The sequence below is a fragment of the Heliangelus exortis genome, chromosome 5 (genome assembly GCF_036169615.1).
Source record: "Heliangelus exortis chromosome 5, bHelExo1.hap1, whole genome shotgun sequence".
NCBI lineage: Eukaryota > Metazoa > Chordata > Aves > Apodiformes > Trochilidae > Heliangelus > Heliangelus exortis.
This window is the reverse complement of record NC_092426.1, coordinates 39,065,140-39,085,329: the sequence shown is the minus strand read 5'-3', so window position 1 is coordinate 39,085,329 and position 20,190 is coordinate 39,065,140. Positions and strand designations below refer to the sequence as shown.

At 51.9% G+C, this 20,190-nt stretch overlaps 1 protein-coding gene across 4 annotated transcripts in view; it reads right to left on the bottom strand.

Moving 5' to 3' along the window:
* The window catches only part of DGKZ (diacylglycerol kinase zeta), a 42,879-nt gene that overhangs the window by 5,811 nt on the left and 16,878 nt on the right, over positions 1–20,190 (bottom strand). For 2 of the 4 annotated variants that reach the window (XM_071744808.1, XM_071744811.1), the window contains 27 exons: positions 15,657–15,765; positions 15,291–15,386; positions 14,487–14,564; positions 14,107–14,163; positions 13,061–13,129; positions 12,537–12,608; positions 11,888–12,004; positions 11,724–11,795; positions 11,360–11,455; positions 11,061–11,143; positions 10,462–10,522; positions 9,955–10,068; positions 9,417–9,557; positions 8,835–8,913; positions 8,473–8,528; positions 7,441–7,503; positions 7,121–7,194; positions 6,894–7,005; positions 6,438–6,637; positions 5,650–5,750; positions 5,452–5,531; positions 4,284–4,328; positions 3,922–3,991; positions 2,203–2,243; positions 1,448–1,632; positions 873–904; positions 177–220 (listed from right to left, as the gene is read on the bottom strand). In XM_071744808.1, the coding sequence (XP_071600909.1) occupies positions 177–220; positions 873–904; positions 1,448–1,632; positions 2,203–2,243; positions 3,922–3,991; positions 4,284–4,328; positions 5,452–5,531; positions 5,650–5,750; positions 6,438–6,637; positions 6,894–7,005; positions 7,121–7,194; positions 7,441–7,503; positions 8,473–8,528; positions 8,835–8,913; positions 9,417–9,557; positions 9,955–10,068; positions 10,462–10,522; positions 11,061–11,143; positions 11,360–11,455; positions 11,724–11,795; positions 11,888–12,004; positions 12,537–12,608; positions 13,061–13,129; positions 14,107–14,163; positions 14,487–14,564; positions 15,291–15,386; positions 15,657–15,765 (2,347 nt within the window). The remainder of the gene's footprint in view (positions 1–176; positions 221–872; positions 905–1,447; positions 1,633–2,202; positions 2,244–3,921; positions 3,992–4,283; positions 4,329–5,451; positions 5,532–5,649; positions 5,751–6,437; positions 6,638–6,893; positions 7,006–7,120; positions 7,195–7,440; positions 7,504–8,472; positions 8,529–8,834; positions 8,914–9,416; positions 9,558–9,954; positions 10,069–10,461; positions 10,523–11,060; positions 11,144–11,359; positions 11,456–11,723; positions 11,796–11,887; positions 12,005–12,536; positions 12,609–13,060; positions 13,130–14,106; positions 14,164–14,486; positions 14,565–15,290; positions 15,387–15,656; positions 15,766–20,190) is intronic. The other 2 variants (XM_071744810.1, XM_071744812.1) reach the window with 1 other exon arrangement.

Genomic DNA, 20,190 nt, shown 5'->3' with positions numbered 1-20,190 from the left:
GTCCCTTCCCTTCATGTCCCCTCAGCTTCTTGCCAGGAGCCTTCCTGGTTTCCAGCCATCACTCCTGGAGGAAAGCCCTTGAAGGGAGGCACTCCAGAGCAATTGTGGAGCATGGCTGGAAGGCCTCCCTGCAGCCCAAGGGGCAAACCTGCTGAGCAGGCAGCAGGAGCACCTACCTTGCTGAAGTTGCCACTCTTAGCAGCTTCTATCAGAGGGTCATCTGCAAAGGGAGATAGGTTGGGGTCAGAAAGGCCAAGATGTAATGCCATTTACCTAATCATGGACCAAAGGACCGGGCATTGGAGGATCAGAGCAGTCAGCTGGAGCTCCTCTAGGTGCTACTGCTTGGTGAGACTGGTTTTACTTGGCTCCTCCACTTTCAGGCATATAAGAGACAAGCCAGGGAGGGAGACTGTATTTAACTGTGGATGCAGCAAGACCTCAGCCTCAGGGAGGAGTGCACACAGGGGGAGCAGTCTCAGCACATGGGCAGGATGAGTTCTTGTAATGGAACCTAGGAGCAGATCTCCTGGGCATCAGCCAGCAGCCAAGACACTGCTCACTCATGACTCTCTCACACTTCCAGGCACTGGACTCTGCTTAAGCTCCAGGAAACATTTTCCATTTGCTCAGCTTAGTGAGGCCCCTGACCTTGTGCTCCAACCTCCTGGGTTCTCCAGCCCCCAAGCTCAGCCCCCCAGTGCTCACACATCACTGTCAGGTCTCCCCTACCCACCTCTGAGCCTGCAGGGCTCCCACCCAGGACACAAACAGTAGAGCTCCTGCCTGTATGTCAGGGAAAAGATGGGCCCAAAAAAATGTGGCTGAAACCCAAAACAGCATGACCTGCAAGGGGGAGTGACAGGACTCACCTTTGTATGGGAGGCAGTGCTCAGGTTCAGCACTGGAAGGAAAGAAGAAAAGGTTTAACTATGCCAGTCTTGGCAGCAGATCTCCCAAGAGGGCATGCTGTGGGTAAAGGCATGCCAGCAGAGAAGCCTGCCCAGGGCACTCCTCCAACAGGCAGAAGCAGAGGCAGGCCAAGGGACTTCTGCTCTTTGGCCATGCCATCCGCTGCTTCTCTGATCTTAGTTCTTCCCTATCCCTACTCCTACTTCTCTTGTTGCTCTCAGCTCTGCTGCCCACCCATACCCAAACGCTGGCCTTAGCTGGCCAGAAAGACACCCATGGCCTTTGCCTCATGGACCAGATGCTGGAGCTTGACACCATGGCTGAGCCACCTGGTGATGCCTTACTGCCTCCAGCAGCACTGGCAGAGGAGCTGGGAAGATGGGATGGCATCTCACTCATTAGTTTAACTCAGCACTGAATTCCTGCTGCCTTCCAGGGAGATGCTTGACCCAGGGATCAATAATAGGAAGCCCGTCCTGGCTCTCTCATCACTGTCCATCCTTCCTAAAGTCCAGCATTCCCATTCCAGACTTACCTTGGGGCAGGAGAGGAGGATGGAGAGGAGGAGGGGAATGCAAAATGCTGCTTAGTGGGTGTGGCAGACAAGTCGACGAGGTCAGGCATGGCAGGAGAGGTGCCCACAGTTTGGGTGATCACCAGCTCTGGGTCCAGCACAAAGAGTTCATCCTGAGAGATCTCAGTCACATAGTTGAGGTGCTCCTGAAAAACACAAATCCATCTCCTCAGAAGCAAGACCTACTTCTGTAGAGCTCCATCCCCTCACACTGCATTCCTTGTAGCCCACCCACTTGTTCAGCAGAGTGATGCTGGCTTGAAGAGTCCTGGGGCCCATGCCAGGAAAGCCTCTGCTTGTCTTTTTCCTGCTTCCTATCTTCTGCTAACTTAGCAGATGGACCATGTATCTCATCCCCACATCCCCCTTCTTGAGACAACCCCAGTCAGTGGGTGCCCAGCCAGCCTTGAATAACATTGCTATTTTTTATCTCCTCTGCTGTAGGGTCCTTCAGGCATCTCCCAACCCAACTCTCTGTGCTCCTGCCCATGCTTCCTCCCTTTTCTTCTGGAATCTGGAGGCCCTGGTGCTGGTCCTGGGCTAGGCCTGTCACACCACCCCTCCAAAGGATGCCACAGGGCAGGGCAGTGGTGTGAGACCTGCACATCCCAGAGGCTAAGCTTCCCTGCAGTCCGTGTGAACAGAGGACAGCCAGGTGCCTTCTCAGGAGATGCTGGGGGGGACAAGAGTGGAAGGTGGGACAAGGCCACACTCACCTGAGCACGGTCTATCCTGTAGAAGCGATCAGCTGTGGTTGCTGTAAGACAGGGAAAGAAAGACAGGGTGATTACTGGCATGCAAAGAGGAAGATGGCCTCTTTCTAGCACTGAGTGATAGAGAACTATCCAGCTTGTATGGAGGGCAAAACAAAGCACCCACTAATGAGGAGCAGTGCCCTTCTCTTTGCAACCCTGTTGTTGTCCTCTTTGTTCCTTGGACCTGCAGATCAACATGTCCCTGTCAAACATCCCTTTGCTTGCTGCCTCCTCCTCAATGACTCCTCACAGGAAGGCAGAACATATTTAGCTGAGGCTGTGGCCTTTCTGGGGGCTTTTGAGTGCTCCAGTCTTGCAGTTGCAATGCAGCATTAGCCCAAGCAGATGGAGCTCAGGGCTGTGCAATGCACATCTCAGCACCAGGTAAGGAACTGCTCCAATTCACCACGATGCACCTTGTCTCATGTGAGATACCCATATTGAGAAACAGAGGGACTAAGCAGGGCTGGGAGAAGAGGGAGTGTAGTCTCCCACTGACTTGACTGAGAAACACCCCACAGACCACCACAAGGACATGTCAGAGCTTGTGACTGCCAGGTACAATGGAGGACACCACCATGGGTTGCAGATCCAAGCCCCTGCCTCCTAGGACAGCAGGATAACTTCAAACCAGCCTCTGGCCTGTTGCTGGCAGAGTGAGTGCAACCCTCTGCTCATCTTTAGAGGAGAGATCCCCACAGCAGGAGAGAAGATCCTTCAACACCAATGGATCAAAGTGGCTGTGCTGGAGCCAGACCCAAGTGGTCCCAGGGGAGCAGGGAGGGTCTGGGAACTTAAGGTATCATCAGGGAGAACAGGACAAGCAAAAGCACAGCCCCAGGCATGTTGGGTTCTCATACAACATGCAGTTGGGTGGCACTTTCCCTGTGCCCCACCAGTCTGCCCAGCAACTGCCCAGCAACCTGCCCAGGCCAAGATGCTGTGGTGGCACCCTCGGGGATCCAGGGAATTCTCTCTGCAATCAGAATGGGAACAGGCCAGAGCAGATGAGAGAAGTAAAAAAGCTCAGTTTATCCTGTCCTAGCTGGAGATTTACAGCCAGGGAGCTGCTGCTGAAGGTCTGTGACTCAGCCACTTGAATGAGCCTGTGCTGCCTTGAATGAGTTTCTGGCCTCTTTTCCTGACACATTTTCCTGAGCCCAGAACCTGCTGCTGGGAGACTGGCAAGAGGAAGGAAAGCAGTCTTAGTACAGCAGTCCTGGGAGCAGCAGAACCAGCAGCCACACATGAAGGGCTGGAACCCTGAGGGGAGAAGCTGCATCCTTTCTGCCTAGCACAAGGCTTCTCAGGCTCACTTTGCAACCCCTGGCTCTGCTCTGCTGTGCTCTACAGCAGGGATTTCTCTTGGCCAGCTTCCAGGTACAGAGGGAGAGCTCTGGATGATTTTAGTCAGTGAAGGCAAAGGGAGAGGAGAAAGATACTTCCAAGCAAGGGAGAAGAAGCCCCATAGTGACAGACCACAGGCCTTCAAACTGCCTTCAGCTCTTTGGAAATAAGAGACAGCCCGGGGCAAAGTACAGGCAAAGATGCAAAGATCCCAGCATTCAACATTCATAAGTTTCAAGTGCCACATGGCCCTCAGTGACTTGTAACTAAGGGTCTGTCCCCTCACCCCTCCCAAATTCAGACACAGCACTTGCAGGGGAAGATGATACTCACAGTCCAGAAAACACCACTTGGGTGACAGCTTCTGGGATGACAGTGTCTTCAGTTTGGCTCCATCTCCTTCCTGCATAAGAAAAAAAAAAATCAATAACAAGGCTGTGTCTCTTGGCCTTCCCATCTCTACCCAGAGTATTCTCCCTGCTTTGGGAGGTCCCTGCAGACAGGGAGGACCAGAAGTGTATGGATGGAAAGAGGAACTTGAAGACAAGCAGAGCACACAGAAACAGGCAGCAGCATAAGACACTGTAGCCAACACACACCAGCTCACTGGAGAGAGTGGCCACAAGACAAGACCACAAGACTGGCATGGCATGCATGACAGATGGGCCTGGGTGATGGAGTCAGGCCATACACACCTGAAAGAGCAGGTGCTCTAAAGCAGAGGGCTGTGGAAGGAAATCCTGCAGAAAGGCAAGGTGTGCTGTTACAGCCTTTGTCTGAGCAGCCCCCCAACCCCTCTCTCATCCCATTGATGTTGCTTAATGTCCTCTCCTATATGGTTTTACTGCCTGGCCAAGTTCCTTGGTAACTGAACTGCCTTAAGGCCAGAGCACAGTAGTTGCACAAGGAGAGAGAAGAGGTAAACACTGTGCAGTGATGGAAGAGCACCAGTGTCAATGCACAGCTTTACAGGCACAGGAGGTTGCTGAGGCATCAGTCTACCAGGTTGATGCCATAAGAAAGCCCTACCCTCTGAGCCCAGAAGCTGCCAGGCATGCATCTGTCTGCATGGCCTGTCTGTCTGGGCAACAGGAAGGCAGGGGACAGGCATGAAGAACAGGCAAAGCAAGGAGCTGATGCCAGCCTGGGCAAGCAGCCCTGCAGAACACTTTGCACACACAATGGGATTTTCTTAGGCACAAAGGCCAGCTAACTAGAGGCTGAGTGAGGTCCTTTCAATCTTCTGAGAGAAAACCAGACTGAACATTATAGCACCAGAGGTATGCCATGGGCTCAGAAGGCATTGCTCACCAGAAGCAAGGGTTACACAGCCTGTGTCCAGGTTGTGGACATGCACTAGTAGATTGGCAGAAGCACAAAAGTTAGTACTTGGAAATAAAGATAATTGGAGAAGGGAGTAAGATGGGAGTAAAAAAAGTAATCCAGGCACCCTGGGAGAGGAGAGCTGTGCCAGAAAATAGAAAGCCCGCAAAAGGCTGAAGGAACAAAGCACAGCAACAAAAGGGACAGAGGAAAGGCCTCCCCAAACACCCAGGGGGTGACAGGCCTCCATATGATGAATGCAGATTTTTTTTCACTGCTCCTTAATTTCTCTGGGCTACTGAAACTCTCAGCCTGAAGAACAAGGTTAGAAGAGCAGCACTGAGAGAGAGGCTGACAGAGAGGAAGGAGCAACAAGCCAACCAGCTTGGGATCCTGTCTCCATTATGGGGTGCAGGAAAACTGTGACCTGCTATCAAGCAGGAGCATGGGTGCATGCAGGTCAAAGAGGCTTAGAAATCTCTTCCTGAGCTCCTCCATCCCTGGCATGAAGCCGTTACTACTTCCCAGGCAAAGCCTCACCTCCTGCAGCCTCTCAATTTGAGTCCGGCACAACTCCAAGTCACTGTCTCCTGGAACCACAATTATCCCCAGCGGCACGGCTGCATGACAGGGAACAGACACAACTCAGGGAGCAGCCCACACCCCATCCCCAACACCTCACCACCTCACACAGCCGAGCTGAGGACACTGCTGGGCTCCCCCCCCTTGGTCACTCACAGGCTTCCTTGAGCTTCTCCTTGTCATAGTGCAGAGCCTCATAGTCGTGCATGCTGATTCGGCTCACCTGGATCCGCAGCCGCTCGGGCACCGGCTGCTGGCTGCATGCGGGAGGGAAGGGAAGAGATCAGAAAGAGACAACCCACTTCTGTGACCTGATCCCTTACCCAGGCCTTTCTCGAGAGGGGACTGAAATGCCCCCGGGAGTAATGGCTTAGTCCCATTTAGAATCATAGAATCATAGAATGGGCTGGGTTGGAAGGGACCTCAGAGATCATCAAGTCCAACCCTTGATCCACTCCCACTGCAGTTCCCAGCCCATGGCACTGAGTGCCACATCCAGGCTCTTTTGAAATATCTCCAGGGATGGAGAATCCACCCCTTCCCTGGGCAGCCCATTCCAATGTCTGATCACCCTCTCCCTAAAGAAATTCTTTCTAATGTCCAACCTAAACCTCCCCTGGCACAACTTGAGACCTCTTGTGCCCTCTTGTCTTGCTGAGAGTTGCCTGGGAAAAGAGCCCAACCCCCCCCTGGCTCCAACCTCCTTTCAGGGAGTTGTAGAGAGTGATGAGGTCTCCCCTGAGCCTCCTCTTCTCCAGCCTCAACACCCCCAGCTCCCTCAGCCTCACCTCATAGGATCTGTGCTCGAGTCCCTTCACCAGCCCAGTTGCCTCCTTTGGACCTGCTCCAGGACCTCAATATCCTTCCTGAACTGAGGGGCAATTTGTTTTCCCCCGCCCCTTCTGCTTTGGAGAGGAGGTGGGAAATTGATGTGAGGAACCTACTCGTTGAGCAGAGGCATGGAGTTGCGACGCTTGGTCTTCTGCACCATGTTGGCCTGGTTGCGCAGGGAGATGTAGATGCAGGAAGCTGCCAGCTTGCAGGGCTCTCCATCCACCTGCATGGGGATGGCCTTGGATGTGGTGAGAACCACCTGCCTGCATTGGCACAGCCTCTCCCCGTGGCCACCGACCTGCAAGGCAGCCTGTGAAGAGGTCCAAAGTGAGAAGAGAGCACGGACCGAGGGTCAGATTGGGGAAGCAGCCACTGTCAGCCAGATGCTGCAAACAAACCAAGTCCTGGAAGGGATTGACAGAGACCAGGGCATGACAGCACCTGGCCTGAATTTCAGATTGCAGGCCAGAACTACAGCTCTTCAAGAGGGAAGCTGTGGATTCTTGGTCAATGGGACCAGTTGCTCCCCTCCTTGATAGCTACAACTGGCAATGGCACCAACTCACCAGGGATGTCATGGTGAAGCCAATAACTTCAATGCAGCCATCATCGTGGCGTTGTGGCTCAAAGTCATGGTGCTCCCCAGGGTTACCCCAGGGCATGGTACCTGCACAGTACCTGTGAAGAGAGAGCAAGCAATGCATGGACTGTCCAAACTCAAACCAACCTGGGCAGGGTTCTGTGGCATGGTGATGCCACCAAACACATGAGGGTAAGCCCTGGGTCTGCTCACCTGGGGATGTTCAGGAAGACCAGGCACTGGGGCTTCAGGTCCTGGATCTTGGAAGTCAGGTCTATCCCATCACACTGGAGACAACACAAGGGCATTCAGCTGATATAAGAGGGATGCTGGCTCACCCTGGCCCCTGGGAGGAAATGACCTTCCCCTCTGCTCCCTGCAGTGACTGCCTTTCATGCCAGAGGAAGATAGTGTCCCCAGGAACACATCCTCTCCCCAGTCCTAAGGTATCCAGTGTGCCAAGGGACCACTCCTCACCTCTCCATAGTTCAAACCCCCCCCCCCCTTGGCCTAGAGCAGCCCTGTACACTCACAACCAACTTGATGTGCTTTGCCAGGTCTCTGGAGCTCCCTGCGAGGAAGTCGGAGAAAGCTGTCTGTCAAGGCAAGAGACAGCATTAGCACCTGAAACAGGCAGCCTGGAAGCCTGAAAGCAGCAAATCCCTCCCTTGTCCATTGGCAGAAGCCCTCTCTTCTCCCCTCCCCAAAAAACCTAAACCATTCCTCTGGCCATTTTGCCTACCAAAAACCTCAGGGCACCTTCAGTAGCACCCCGCAGTATTCCTTTGACAGCCCCGTCCCAGCTTTAGGGAAGAGCTGGCAGGGTGGATCTCCTCTTGTGAGAGACTCAAGAGACAAATTTCACCTTAAGCTGCAATGAAGTACCATAAAACAGAGCTGATGTGACAGCATGGCCTCTGTTACACAGATCCTAGGGTGCCCCAAGGGTTTAGCTGTACAGAGAGGAGGGGAGACACAAACAGGAGAGATGTGAGATGGTACAGAGCAGCACTTGGCCTGCTTAAATACCAAGTCACCCAGCTACACAGTTAGGGAGATATATTGAGGATGGAGAGAAGGGGAGACAAAGATGACAGACACAAAACCCTACAGGTGAGATACAGAAAGGTGGTCTAATTAGCCAGGGAGATAAAACTGGCCCAAGGTATAAAAGAAAAAAACAAAGTAGTGTGGGGACTCTTATCAAAAGGTTTCTTGTTCCTCTGTAGGGGGATAGATTTGCTTCACCAGAGCTCCAGGGAGAGGTCCTGCCTGGGTTACTGTCTGTGAGACAGAAAATGACAGTGGAAGGAAATCAAGGCAGCAACTGTACCACAGGCCAAAGGGCAAGCTGTACCACCAGCAGCACTCACAGCCAAAGGGAAGCTTTGACTCCCAGGACTGCAGCCCTTTTCCAGAAACTCCAAGTTTCTGGAGCAGCCTGGGTGCATATGAAGGCCCATGTAACTGATGATGAGTGAGTTGAGTTTGCAGAGAGGAGCCAGGGTCATACCTGTGCTCCAGCTGATGCTAAGACTGCTTTGAAGACATTCTCACACACTCACCCCAGCATAGAACATTTTATTCCGAAACCGACTGTTGAACTTCTCTGGGTTGGCCTCTAGGGAAAGGAGAAAAAAAGTCCAGGTCACTGACCTGCACATGGAAACACTTCACTTGCCACCTCTTCCAAGACATGGCTCTCCAGCCAGCCTCAGCCAGGAGGCAGTTCCCAGCTCTCTTCCCATGCAGGCACCTCTCTGCACCTCTTCCACTCTGCAGCCTCCACTGGCTCCTCAGGATTCACCTCCAGCCCTGTCCCTGGGGCAATCCTCTTGGTCATTTTCCCAAGGAATATTTTGTGGGCCCACCTCTGGGGCACCCCACTATCACAGCCCCTGCCCCAGCTTTGCCACTCCCTGGATACCTCGGGATTCATGGAACTCCAGCGTCACTCGTGCATCAAAGCCAAGGCTGAAGTAGTTATTAAAGACATCCAAGGGGAGCTGAAATGGAAAGATGGAACAAAGGTGAGGCTGCCAGGATGTGGTGATGGCTAAGAGAGGTCAAGCTATAGCAGAGACATGTACTATGCTCAGGATTCTGAGGGAGCAGAGGCTTGTTGCCTTCCACTCCATACACACCCCAAGGAAAATACAGAGATCACCAGCCTGGAATGATGGACCTGGCTTCCAGGGGTAAGGGATATGGCCCAAAAGGACACATTGCTATCCAAGCTACTTGCAATCACCCATGTTTTGGCTAAAGAAATAGTATCAAAAGGGACTGGGCTCACACCTGCTGCAAGCTGCAGTTAGAAACTTTCAGTGGACATTTACTTCTGATCTCTACATGGACGCCACAGGTCAGAGCCATAAGGAGAGGGGTGGAATTGGAGTAGGGAAATGCCAGTAGCGGGACCCCAGGTGTTTGGGCTGCCTGAGGCAGTGGGAGAAGGAGAACACAGACCCCTAACACAGGGAATGACTGTGGAGAGGAGGTGTAGCACCTTGTCAGCAGCTGCCTCATCCTTTTCCTCGGGGTTCGCATCAGGGTTTGGCGCCACGTGGAGATTCCAGCGATCAAGCTGCACAATGTTCCCATCTTCCACGTGTGACAGGATCTTGGATAGAGGCTCATCTGTGTAACCCTGGTGAAGAGCAGGACTTGGTGAGTCTCCTACCTACCTTCTGCAGAGATGTCTTCTTCTTTGGGAAGACATCCCAAAGCAAAGGATGGGAAAAAGATCAACTGTACTTGAACGCTCAACGAAGCAGGACTTTACATTTAAAACACATCTTCCTTCTAAAAATCTCCTAAGGTTTGAAATAATTTCTTTTTTTAATGTCCTAATACATTATAACCGAACTCAGAATAATTAAAATGTCAGAAGAACAGTAAGATCCAAACTGCATTTATTTGTTGGCCTATAGTTAGAGAAAATCAAAGCAGACAGACAGTGCAAATCCCCACCCAAGTGTCTGGAACCAGAGTAGAAGTGCTCAGCCCCCCTCTGTCAGCAATGAGCTCTTCTGCAGATCACTTACCCCACCCCAGTTCAGTGTCCTGGCCAAGTCGTTCCCTGTCCCCAAAGGAAGGATAGCTACAGGAGGAGGTGGGTTGAGGCATAACTGGTCCAGAATGGAGAGTATCCAGCCCACCTGTTCAAGCAAGAGAGAACAAAGAAACAGTTGGTTATTTCAGGGACCATCAGGCAGTTGGAGGTAACTTGGAGCAATAGCAATGTCAGAGGGGCAGAGATGGGTCCCCTTAGCCACCACCAAGGCTATTCACAGTCCTTAATGCTCCAAATGGGTGCTGCAGGAGATAGCAGTAAACTCAGTGAGGATACTGGCCCCCGGAAAATACAGACAACCCATAGACTGGCACTCCATGGAGCAGTGCATGGGGGGACCCTCAATATTCAGTGTCACCAGCTGGATCGTGGACACAGTGTGCACATTTTGCCCTGTTCTGGACAACAGTAGGAAGGGCTGCTGCTGGCACTGGAAAGTCCTGGGGCAAAGGGTGCTGATGGCACAAAGGGGACTCACTGTGCCGTCTCCCCCGCACGCCAGGATCCGGAGGTTGTGGACCTTGCGGTACAGCTCCAGCCTGCAGGGAACAGAGAAGGGACAGAGGTGTGGGAAGAGGCACTGAAAATGTATTTTACTCAGCAGTTTGAGGCTCCCTCCACTTGCAGAGCCCACAGCATTCACAAAGCTACGTGCATGTCTCCCTCCCCATCACCACAGCAGTTCACAGAAGTGGTCAAAGCCACAGTAGCTTTGGCTTCACCAGTTCTTGCAAGGGAAGAGCAGGGTGCCCACAGCCTGTGTACATGTATATAAACCAAAATGCAGCAAGCAGACAAGATTCGTGTGATGTTAATGGAACATAATGATCTAGAATGTCACCACAGAGCTGGTCTCTTTGCCACTAGCTTCGAGATCAGACCAGTACTTTGGCAGGAAACACTGACTGACTGCAACGTGTCCTAGAGAGGCCTCTCAAAGTATGAACTTCTAGGGGGATTCTTTGTGCAAAGGAGCTATGGAGCATCAGGCCTCCAGCAGATGTGGGAAGAGCTCTGGGGAGGAATCTCTGGGGCAGGGCTGGGGGAGGGAAGGGTGCTGCCCATATCAATACTCACGCCTCCTTGGGTCCACCCTGGCTGAGATCAAAAACTTGCCGTGGGTTGAGATACCACATGAAGGACTGGATGATCTTGGCTCCCTGTGAGGACAAGAAAGACTAAAGCAAGGAACAGGGAGTTCCCATTGGACAGGGGAAAGAAAGCATCTGGTCCTGAGGACAGGCCAAAATAACTGTTCTGGAGGGACTCAGGCAAAGCCTGGCGTAGATGGGAAGCAAAACTAAACTGAGTCCTCTGCAACCAAATGGCAATGCACCTAAAGAACTGTCTTCTTGAGATGTAGGACAAGGCCATACCTGATTCCCACCACTCTTGGGGTTCACAAACACCAGCAAGGGTTTCATCAGAGGAGCTGGCATAGGCTTGATGACAAAGGGTTTCCACTTTCCTTCCTGTAAGAGACAGTGCAGGTCCTTCAGCACATGAAGGGAAATGTGAGCTCCCACCTCCAGCTACAACCTAACATCATACATCAGAAGTGGGAGTAAGAGAATGTCCCAGTCACCCTATAAGCCTAATAGCTGGATTCTGCCCTGCCTCTCTCTACCTCACTCTCCTTAAGATCACTGCAAAGCTCCCTTGTTCCCAAATTTTGCTTCTTGCTGCTCAGCTCCTGCACTGTTCCAAGAAAAGGCCATTCCCTGTCCCCTCATCTCTTACCTCAGCCCCCTTTTTGCTGGATTTCCTTTTGAATGATGTCCTCTTCTTCTTCTTACTAGATTTCAGTGGATTCTAGAGAAAAAAAAAACAAATTCAATAACTCCATGAGGAGCTGCTGGACAATCAAGAGTTGTGACAGAGCCACAAGAGCTGAGGTGAGTTACCTGGGGCCGTCGGACCCGCAGAATCCAGGTGGGAGGAACAACAACAGCAGCATGAGCCCCCAGTGAGCAGGGCTCTTCAATGTGTTGCAGCATGAAACATGACACTTTGCTGTGATACTGGAGGAGAAGACAAGAGACAGAGAGAAAACTCAGCTTCTCAGTTTGCTGGGGACAGCCAACTTCTCCTCTTCCCAGCTTCCCCCATGCCAGTGCAGGGAGTGCTGGAGGAAACCACAAAGGCATTTTGTAATAAGGAGAAAGTTTCTCTTAGGAGCTCCCAGCTATCATAGAATCATAGAATCATAGAATTGGCTGGGTTGGAAGGGACCTCAGAGATCATCAAGTCCAACCCTTGATCCACTCCCCCCGTGGTTCCCAGCCCATGGCACTGAGTGCCACATCCAGGCTCTTTTGAAATATCTCCAGGGATGGAGAATCCACCCCTTCCCTGGGCAGCCCATTCCAATGTCTGATCACCCTCTCCGTAAAGAAATTCTTTCTAATGTCCAACCTAAACCTCCCCCAGCACAACTTCTTCCAGTAAGAGAAGCTATTAAGGGTAGGCTGCAGTTTGGGGAGTCCCAGCAGAAAGCTGAGGCCATGACTTGCAGCATAGACTGCTGAGACACTTAATGGGGGCTTTGCTTACCGCTTGCTTGCACCAGGAACAGCTGATGGCTACGATCTCTTTACTGTGGAAGGCAAACTTCTGCTGGAAACCCTGTGGAAGGAAGGGTAAGAGGCCTAGGGAATTCCCTCACAGCTTTCCACTACCCAGCAGTACTTTCCCACCACCAGGAGAGACAGTAACAAATAGAGTGTGCCTGCACCTGGAGCCCTCCAGCTCCCCGTGAGATAGCCCCAACCACCACCATGGTATCAGGGAGGCACTCTGCAGGGGTGTGTCTACTGCCCAAGGAAAGCATGCCAGGGACACAGCCTTCTCCAAGATTGATTTAGGGTGAGAACAACTCTACGTGGGAAGCACTTATGTAAGTGATTCACTGCAAAACAAGGCATGTGTCTTGGTATTGCTAAAGGCTGCTGCCGCCAAACAAAATACTGGGATACTTCTGGTCCCCAGCATGTTTTTCTTCTCTCTGGTTTGACCTTACCTTTCTTTCAGGTTGAGGAAAAAAAAGTAAAAAAAAAAAAAAGAAAAAGCCCTCTTACCTTGCCACACTGACGGCATTTCCCTTCCTGCCGCCTCCGGTGTACCCAATGATGCCGGACAACTGTGGGCTAAAGGGAGAAGAAAAAAAGAAAGTGAGAGAAGGCAGGAACAGCCAGGAGGAACAGACCCAGACACCCAGGCCAACCAGGATCATTGCTCTTGCAGCATGGCCACTGCTCACATGCTGCCATGCTCCCCTCTGGGAGAAGGCAAAATCAAGTGAAGGACAACTAAAGGATCTGGACTAAGAGTTACATGAGAAGATCCATGGTAAGAAAAGCAAAAGAAGAGGAGAAAAAAAGGCTTAAAATGACACTGAAAGCTTCACCTTACTGTGCCACACTGGTATTTTTGAGAAAGCAGCAGCCCTGTATTTGAGTACCTTTTGCCTCCTGCATCTGCTGTCCCAACACAAACATGATGTGGGGGCAGCAGCTGTGTTGTCACATTGGGTTGTGTCTGAGCCATCCACACCCACCCCAGAGCACCAAGTGGGCTCCACAGACTGGAGAGTGAAGCACAAAGCCTGACAGGTGCTTCAGCCAGTGCAGTTCAGCAGACAGGTCCCAGGCTTATGCCCAGTACATTAAAACACGAGCTAAAGGAGTATGACAGCACCACTGTGGGCATCTTCCACTGCTACACTGAGTACCTGTGGCACACAGGTGAGGGAAGAGTGATAAAGCAAGAAGTGAGCCTGTATTGTCCTCTTCCAAATTGCTGGAGACTCAGGGACCTACCATTTGCCACAGTCTCCTCTATTTGCTTGGGGAACAGTACAAGGAGGAAAAAACTCTCCCAGCAGACACTGCAGGCTCCCCTCATGCAGATGCAGGAGTTTTAGAACATGCAAACAAGCAGATGCTACATGTCTGAGCTCCTCACGCTCAGTCTGTGCTGCTGCCTTGCAAAGAAACATCCCTTTTACTGAGCCATCCTGCTGGAGCCAGGAGGCAGCATGATGCCTGCCAATGTGCTAGCAGTATCTGCTGCTTTTGCCACCAAACAGGGAAGGCAAGGGTGGTGTCCCAGGCAGATCTCTCACCTCCCGTACATTCCGGGATCCTGACTCTCTGAAGGAAGGTTTGCAGCGGAAATTTATCTGTAAATCAAGCACACACGAGAGGAATCAGTAAAACCATCGTGCCCAAAGGAAATCTACTGGACTCTGTTTTACTACAGCAGGCCCAGAGCCCCTGGAGATGTTCTATGCTTGCCCTGAAACCCCTCACACATCTGCTACTGAAATAAAATGGGGCCTGGGTTCCCAATCATGTCACTAGATGATCCTTTTGGTACTGTTTCCTCAAAAGACCCCATTTTACAACGACACATTGCAGTCCCCCAAGCTTCTTGCTTCACTGCCCAAAAGGAAGGGCTGCCCAGAAGGACTTACAGCAAGAGGGCTTGATAGGCTCTACTCACTTTCTCCAGCTGTTCGATGCAGGGTGTGTGCACTATGATCTTGCAGGCTGCACACTTACGCCTGGAGAGAGGTTTTTGCTGGAGGATGAGAAAAGGGGAGGAAAAACATGCATATGAATACCAGGTGTTGAGAAACTGGCAAGCTCACCCCTCCTTACATCTTTACAATCTTCAGGAAGCACAGCAGGTCCTACAGAGAAGTTACATACACCTAGACTCCTTGCAAGTTATGGGATATATGTGTGTCTTGAACAGATGCTCTCAAGTTTGGGACAGAGCAGAGAGGTGTTCTCCCACTATCCTGTCTCACAGTCCTAGGTGTCTTCTGACACTGCCTGAGAGCACGACAGAAGCTGGTCTAGGAGGGACTTACTCCCATGGCAGTGAGCCTCGTGGGCAGGCACAGGATGGCGTCAGTGCTCCACATCCTGCACCACAAGCAGGAACTCGCCTGCAAGCTGGGAGAGAGGACTGCAGCAACACCTTAAAATCAGCACTGCCTGCAAGAGCTCAATTTTTTCAAGCACTCTTTTCTCTCCTCCATTGAAAGGTCTTGGATACAGATTGTCCCTGTAAGGCTGTGAGATCTCAACAGCCTCCCTCTGAAATATCATCATCATATCACTTCCAGGTGAGCAGCAACCCTGAATCAGGTTCCCATTGCAAACTGATCACTGGCAGAAATTGGGAATGAAGACTTCCAGCACACAGGAGGAGGAGGTACACACTCCCCACCACAAACCCCCACATTTTCACCAGCAGCAGGGACTTCTCAATGTCCCCACTTGGCCCTGGGTGACTCACCAGCAGCTTTGCCATACAGTTCTGTTCTCCAACATAGCAGAAGTCCCCAGAGACATTGGTCTCAAACCAGATGTGTTCCCCATAGACTGCGGTCTCCTGAATGCAATAAGAAAATGTGTTTCTCTGAGAACAGCCCCAGATAAGCATCCAAGCCCCTAAAATGCTTTGTGCAAGGGACGCTACACTAGGGCAAAGATGGGGGGTAATATGTTGGAGATAGATATAGGCTAGCAGACAAGATTCACAGAACAAGTGACAACATCTGGACAGATGAAACCTCACAAAGCTGCTGCATGGGAAGAGCCTCCTGCTCCTTGCCCAGGAGCCCATTCCATGCAATGCCCAGCAAAACATGCTACAACTTACACTCCAGTCCACTGTGCTGCATATCTGCCTCTCTGAGTCACTCCTCAGGGCTAGTGCAGGGTTTGGCTGGGCTACCATGTGCTGGAGACTGGACTTGGCAATAGCTTTCCTGGAAGACACAGGAGGGGTAGCTATTAGATCAAGGTAAGAGAAATACATGCAAAGCACAGCCTGCTTCTGGGATGGATGGTGTGGCTGGAACACAAAAGCATCCTCAGGACCAAGAGGCTGGAAATGAGACAAATCCCCAGCACCACCAGCCAAGGAGTACCTGCCCCTGCAAGCAGCCTTGTGGAAGGAAAAGGTCCTGGTAATATTGTGACAGCTCAACTTAAGCCACCCTGCAACCCTGCTGGGTTGACAAAGGTGACAGGCCTGTCGCAAAACAGGCTGAGGAGCCCTTGCCCTGCAAAGGTGCCCCACAACTCTCCCATACCAAGAGACCTCAGAGCCCAAGGCATTTTTTGTGAAGCAGCACAACTAGCCAAAAAAAAAAAGAAAAAAATAAAGAAAAAAGAAAAAAATAAAAAAACAAAGAAAAAAAAAGAATCAAAAAAAAAGAAAAAAAAGAAGAAAAAAAGAAAAAAGAAGGAAAAAAAAAGAAGAAAAAGAGAAGAAAAAGAAGGAAAAAAAGAAGGAAAAAGAGAAGAAAAAAAAAGAAGAAAAAAAGAAGAAAAATAAAGAAGAAAAAAAAACAAAAAAAGAAGAAGAAAAAAAAAAAAAAGAAGGAAAAAAAAATAAAGCAGCTGTTAGGTTGGGGCTGGTGAGCTTCCCTCCGGTGCACCAGGGTGGAGGAAAGGAATAGCAGAGCTGTCTAGCTGGAGAAAGCACACATCTCCAGCCCCAAACCATGTCTGCCACATCCTCTGGCCCTGGGCTGGCAGAAGACACTGGGAAGCCATGGAGCCTGCGCTGAGAGCACCCGAGCAGCACTGGCCTGAGTGGGAGATACCTGGGGCACCCGAGCAGTGCTGTAAGATGATGAACGGCAGCCAGAGGCAATGGTGCTGCCCCTTCCCTCCTTCCCCACTTGAGCATCCAGCATTCCCCCATCCCGGGCACTGCCCCCTGGAAGGCCGCTGCCATACGTACGGCAGCCGGGGACTCCATCCCCCCGGGTCAGCACAGTGGGTGAGCTCTGCTCCCAAGAATCTGGGCAGAGAGGTGCCCACCTGCGGACACCCCCGGGCAGCTCTGGGCCAGAAGCCTCAAGTGGCTGGGCAGGAGCAGCCCGGCCCGGAGGCCATTGCTGGAGCGGCAGCGATGGCTGAGGCAGCAGTAGCGCCCTGACAAGCCACGGGTGTCTCGGCCATGGGTGGCATCAGGGGGCAGTGGGAAGAGGAGCGATGAAGGCAGGGGGGACCCCGCGACAGCAGCCCGGCCTGAGGCGGCCACAGACAGGGCAGCATGGTGTCCTGGTTTGGGCCAGGATAAAGGTGATTTTCTGTCTTGTACTTTTGCTTTCAGCTCAGTCTCTTGTAAGTAGCTGCACTTGCTGAAATTAACAGCAAGTTTCTCAGTCAGTGTCTGCTCCTAGGACTGATCCCACTCCATGTTTATAGTTACTGCTAGAGACTGGTGTGCAGAGCCAAGGGCACTGCTCAGCTCTGAGGAACATTTTACCCTCCAGAAGGAATAAAGAGGTCCCACCTGCAGCCTCCTTTGGGGAGGAAGAGACAAGATAGATGCCAGAACTGACCAAACAGAGGATTCCATCCCATACACCTCATACTCAGGATAAATTTGAGGGATCACAAGGGTCAAACCCCTTCCTGCTTCTCTTCCTTCACCCGTTCCCTGTTTCCTTCAGCATCCTGGGAGGATTCCATCCATTCCTCTGCCTGTGCTCCTGATCCATCCCAGCCCATATCTGTGTGTTCCTGCCTCCAGCTCCCAACTGCTGCTGACTCCAGGATTCCAGCCTGGACTTTCCCAGGGCTGCCCTGCAGCCTCAGTGGGGATGTGAGAGTTATTGGGGGAAAAGGGGGAAGGAACGTGGTATCCATTTTCCTGTATATCTGTATATATTTAGTAAATTTTTCCTATTTATCGTTACTGTTTCATTAAAGTTGTGTATTTTAGTTTCCAACTCATAAGTCTCTCTCCCTTATTCTCTCTCCTTTCTTTATCAGGGAGGGGAGAGAGATTAATTGAGAGCATCTGTTACTTGGTTTAATTGCCAGGCCAGTGCTAAACCCTGACACATGGGCAGCCACCTCTCCTCGGCCCACTGCTCGGCTCCTGATGCCGCCATGCTCTAGAGACTCAGATCCAGAGCCACTGGCGTGGGATGCCCCATCAACATCCCCCTCCTCAGTAGTAGGGACCAGGCTGTCCAGGAGAATGGAGGGACCCACCAGGTGGGAGTCGATGGCTCTCGCCCGGCCCCCACACTTTGTCTGGACACCAAAGTGCTGGGCTGAGGCAGCGCTGGAGACAGAGGAGAGGCCCAGGCAGGAGAGTGCTGGGCAGCGTTGGGCCAGCAAGGTGTAGGGCAGCCCTGCCTGGGAATGTGGCCTGTGGGCCCCTTCCACCCGGGGTGCCACCGAAACAAGAATTCCATGGCATCCGGAGGGCGGCTGTTAACATAGAGACTGGGAATTAAATAGGCTCCCTCATGAGTCTCCGGCCTGGGCATCAGGGCTGGATCCCCGGTGGGATCAGGGCAGGCAGGCATGGGGACAGCAAGGGACAGAAGCAGGGAAGGCAGACGTGGTGGTGCTGTGTGTTTAGGGCTTGCTGGGCAGACACACTGCAGGGACTTGCTCTCCCCACAGCCTCCTCTACACAGCTCAGCCCCAGGTGCTGTGAGAGCAGGGTTGGTGTCACTGTTTGGCCAGGACTCTGCACGCCCCGCTCAGCACAGCCCCTGCATCCAGAGGTGCTGATCAGTCCTGGCAACCAACCCCCAGCACCATCTTTCCTTCCCTTGGTGCTGGACTGCCTGGTTTCCCTGCAGGAACCAAACTGCCTAAGCACCAGTCGAATTTGCATAAATCTAAACTAAACTCTTTCAAGTCCTAAAGAAATGAAACAAACAGGGGAAACGGAAAAAGGGGGGAGAAGGGAGGAAAAGGGGGGGAAAAGGGGGGGAAAAGGGGGGGAAAAGGGGGGGAAAAGGGGGGGAAAAGGGGGGGAAAAGGGGGAAAAAGGGGGAAAAAGGGGGAAAAAGGGGGAAAAAGGGGGGAAAAAGGGGGGAAAAAGGGGGGAAAAAGGGGGGAAAAAGGGGGGAAAAAGGGGGGAAAAAGGGGGGGAAAAGGGGGGGAAAAGGGGGGGAAAAGGGGGGGAAAAGGGGGGAAAAAGGGGGGAAAAAGGGGGGAAAAAGGGGGGAAAAAGGGGGGAAAAAGGGGAGGAAAAGGGGAGGAAAAGGGGAGGAAAAGGGGAGGAAAAGGGGAGGAAAAGGGGAGGAAAAGGGGAGGAAAAGGGGAGGAAAAGGGGGGGAAAAGGGGGGGAAAAGGGGGGGAAAAGGGGGGGAAAAGGGGGGGAAAAGGGGGGGAAAAGGGGGGAAAAAGAGGGAAAAAAGAGGGAAAAAAGAGGGAAAAAAGGGAAAAAAGGGAAAAAAGGGAAAAAAGGGAAAAAGGGAAAAAGGGAAAAAGGAAAAAAGGAAAAAAGGAAAAGGGAAAAAACTGCAGTGCCCCACTCCTGTCTTTTCTCCCCAGTGTCTCCAGGATGATGCACAGTGAATTTCATCAATACCAATAGGTGTTAAAATTTGTCTGAACAAATGTGTTAAAAAACCCAGGAGAGAGCACTGCCTGGGTGTTGCACACTGCAGCAGACCTTTTTTTGCCCATCTCTAGCTGCTGGAGGAGTTCTGCCCAGCTACATCCTGAACGCACCAAACAGATGCTCCCTCCTTGCTCAGATATTCCACTGTCTTGAAGCTGCTGTACTGATTGCTGAGCTGCTGCTATGGGCAGGAAGATCTCTCAACCCCACTTCCTTCCTTTTTGCACCACGATCTGATGAGGAAATCTGCTAGAACAACCTTGGCTTGACATTTATGTTTGCATAATAGCTGATTATGGGGATCTTTATCTTCAGGACTGTCTGCAAGTGGCACATGAACCCATGCTCTAGCCACCAGTGATGATGATGATTACCAAAGAGTAATCTGTAAACCCATAACAGCAGCACATGGCAGCTCAGATATGATGGTGAAGATATCCCCACCTCTTGCAACTTCCAATCTGAGCTCCAAATGGTGCATCACAGGTGGTGAGAGCTGCCACTGGTGGAGCAGATGGACTGAGTGCTGGGTGTGCCCCAGGGGTGATGTGCACCAGCAGAGCTGCACACTGCAGAGAGGGGCCTCAGAGGACCTAAACCCTGGAAGCCCCTGGCCTAACACCTGCACATCTCTGGGATCTCCACTGTTTGTTTCTGAGACAAGGCAGAGAAGAGCTGGCACCAGCTCTGCAGATTGCATGGCTTGGCTCAGCTGGGTAAGGAGGCTGGATGGAGGCAGCCTGGCATTTGCACGGTGGGAGGGAAAGGAAGTGCTGCTGCACACACTGGGATATCAACTCTACTT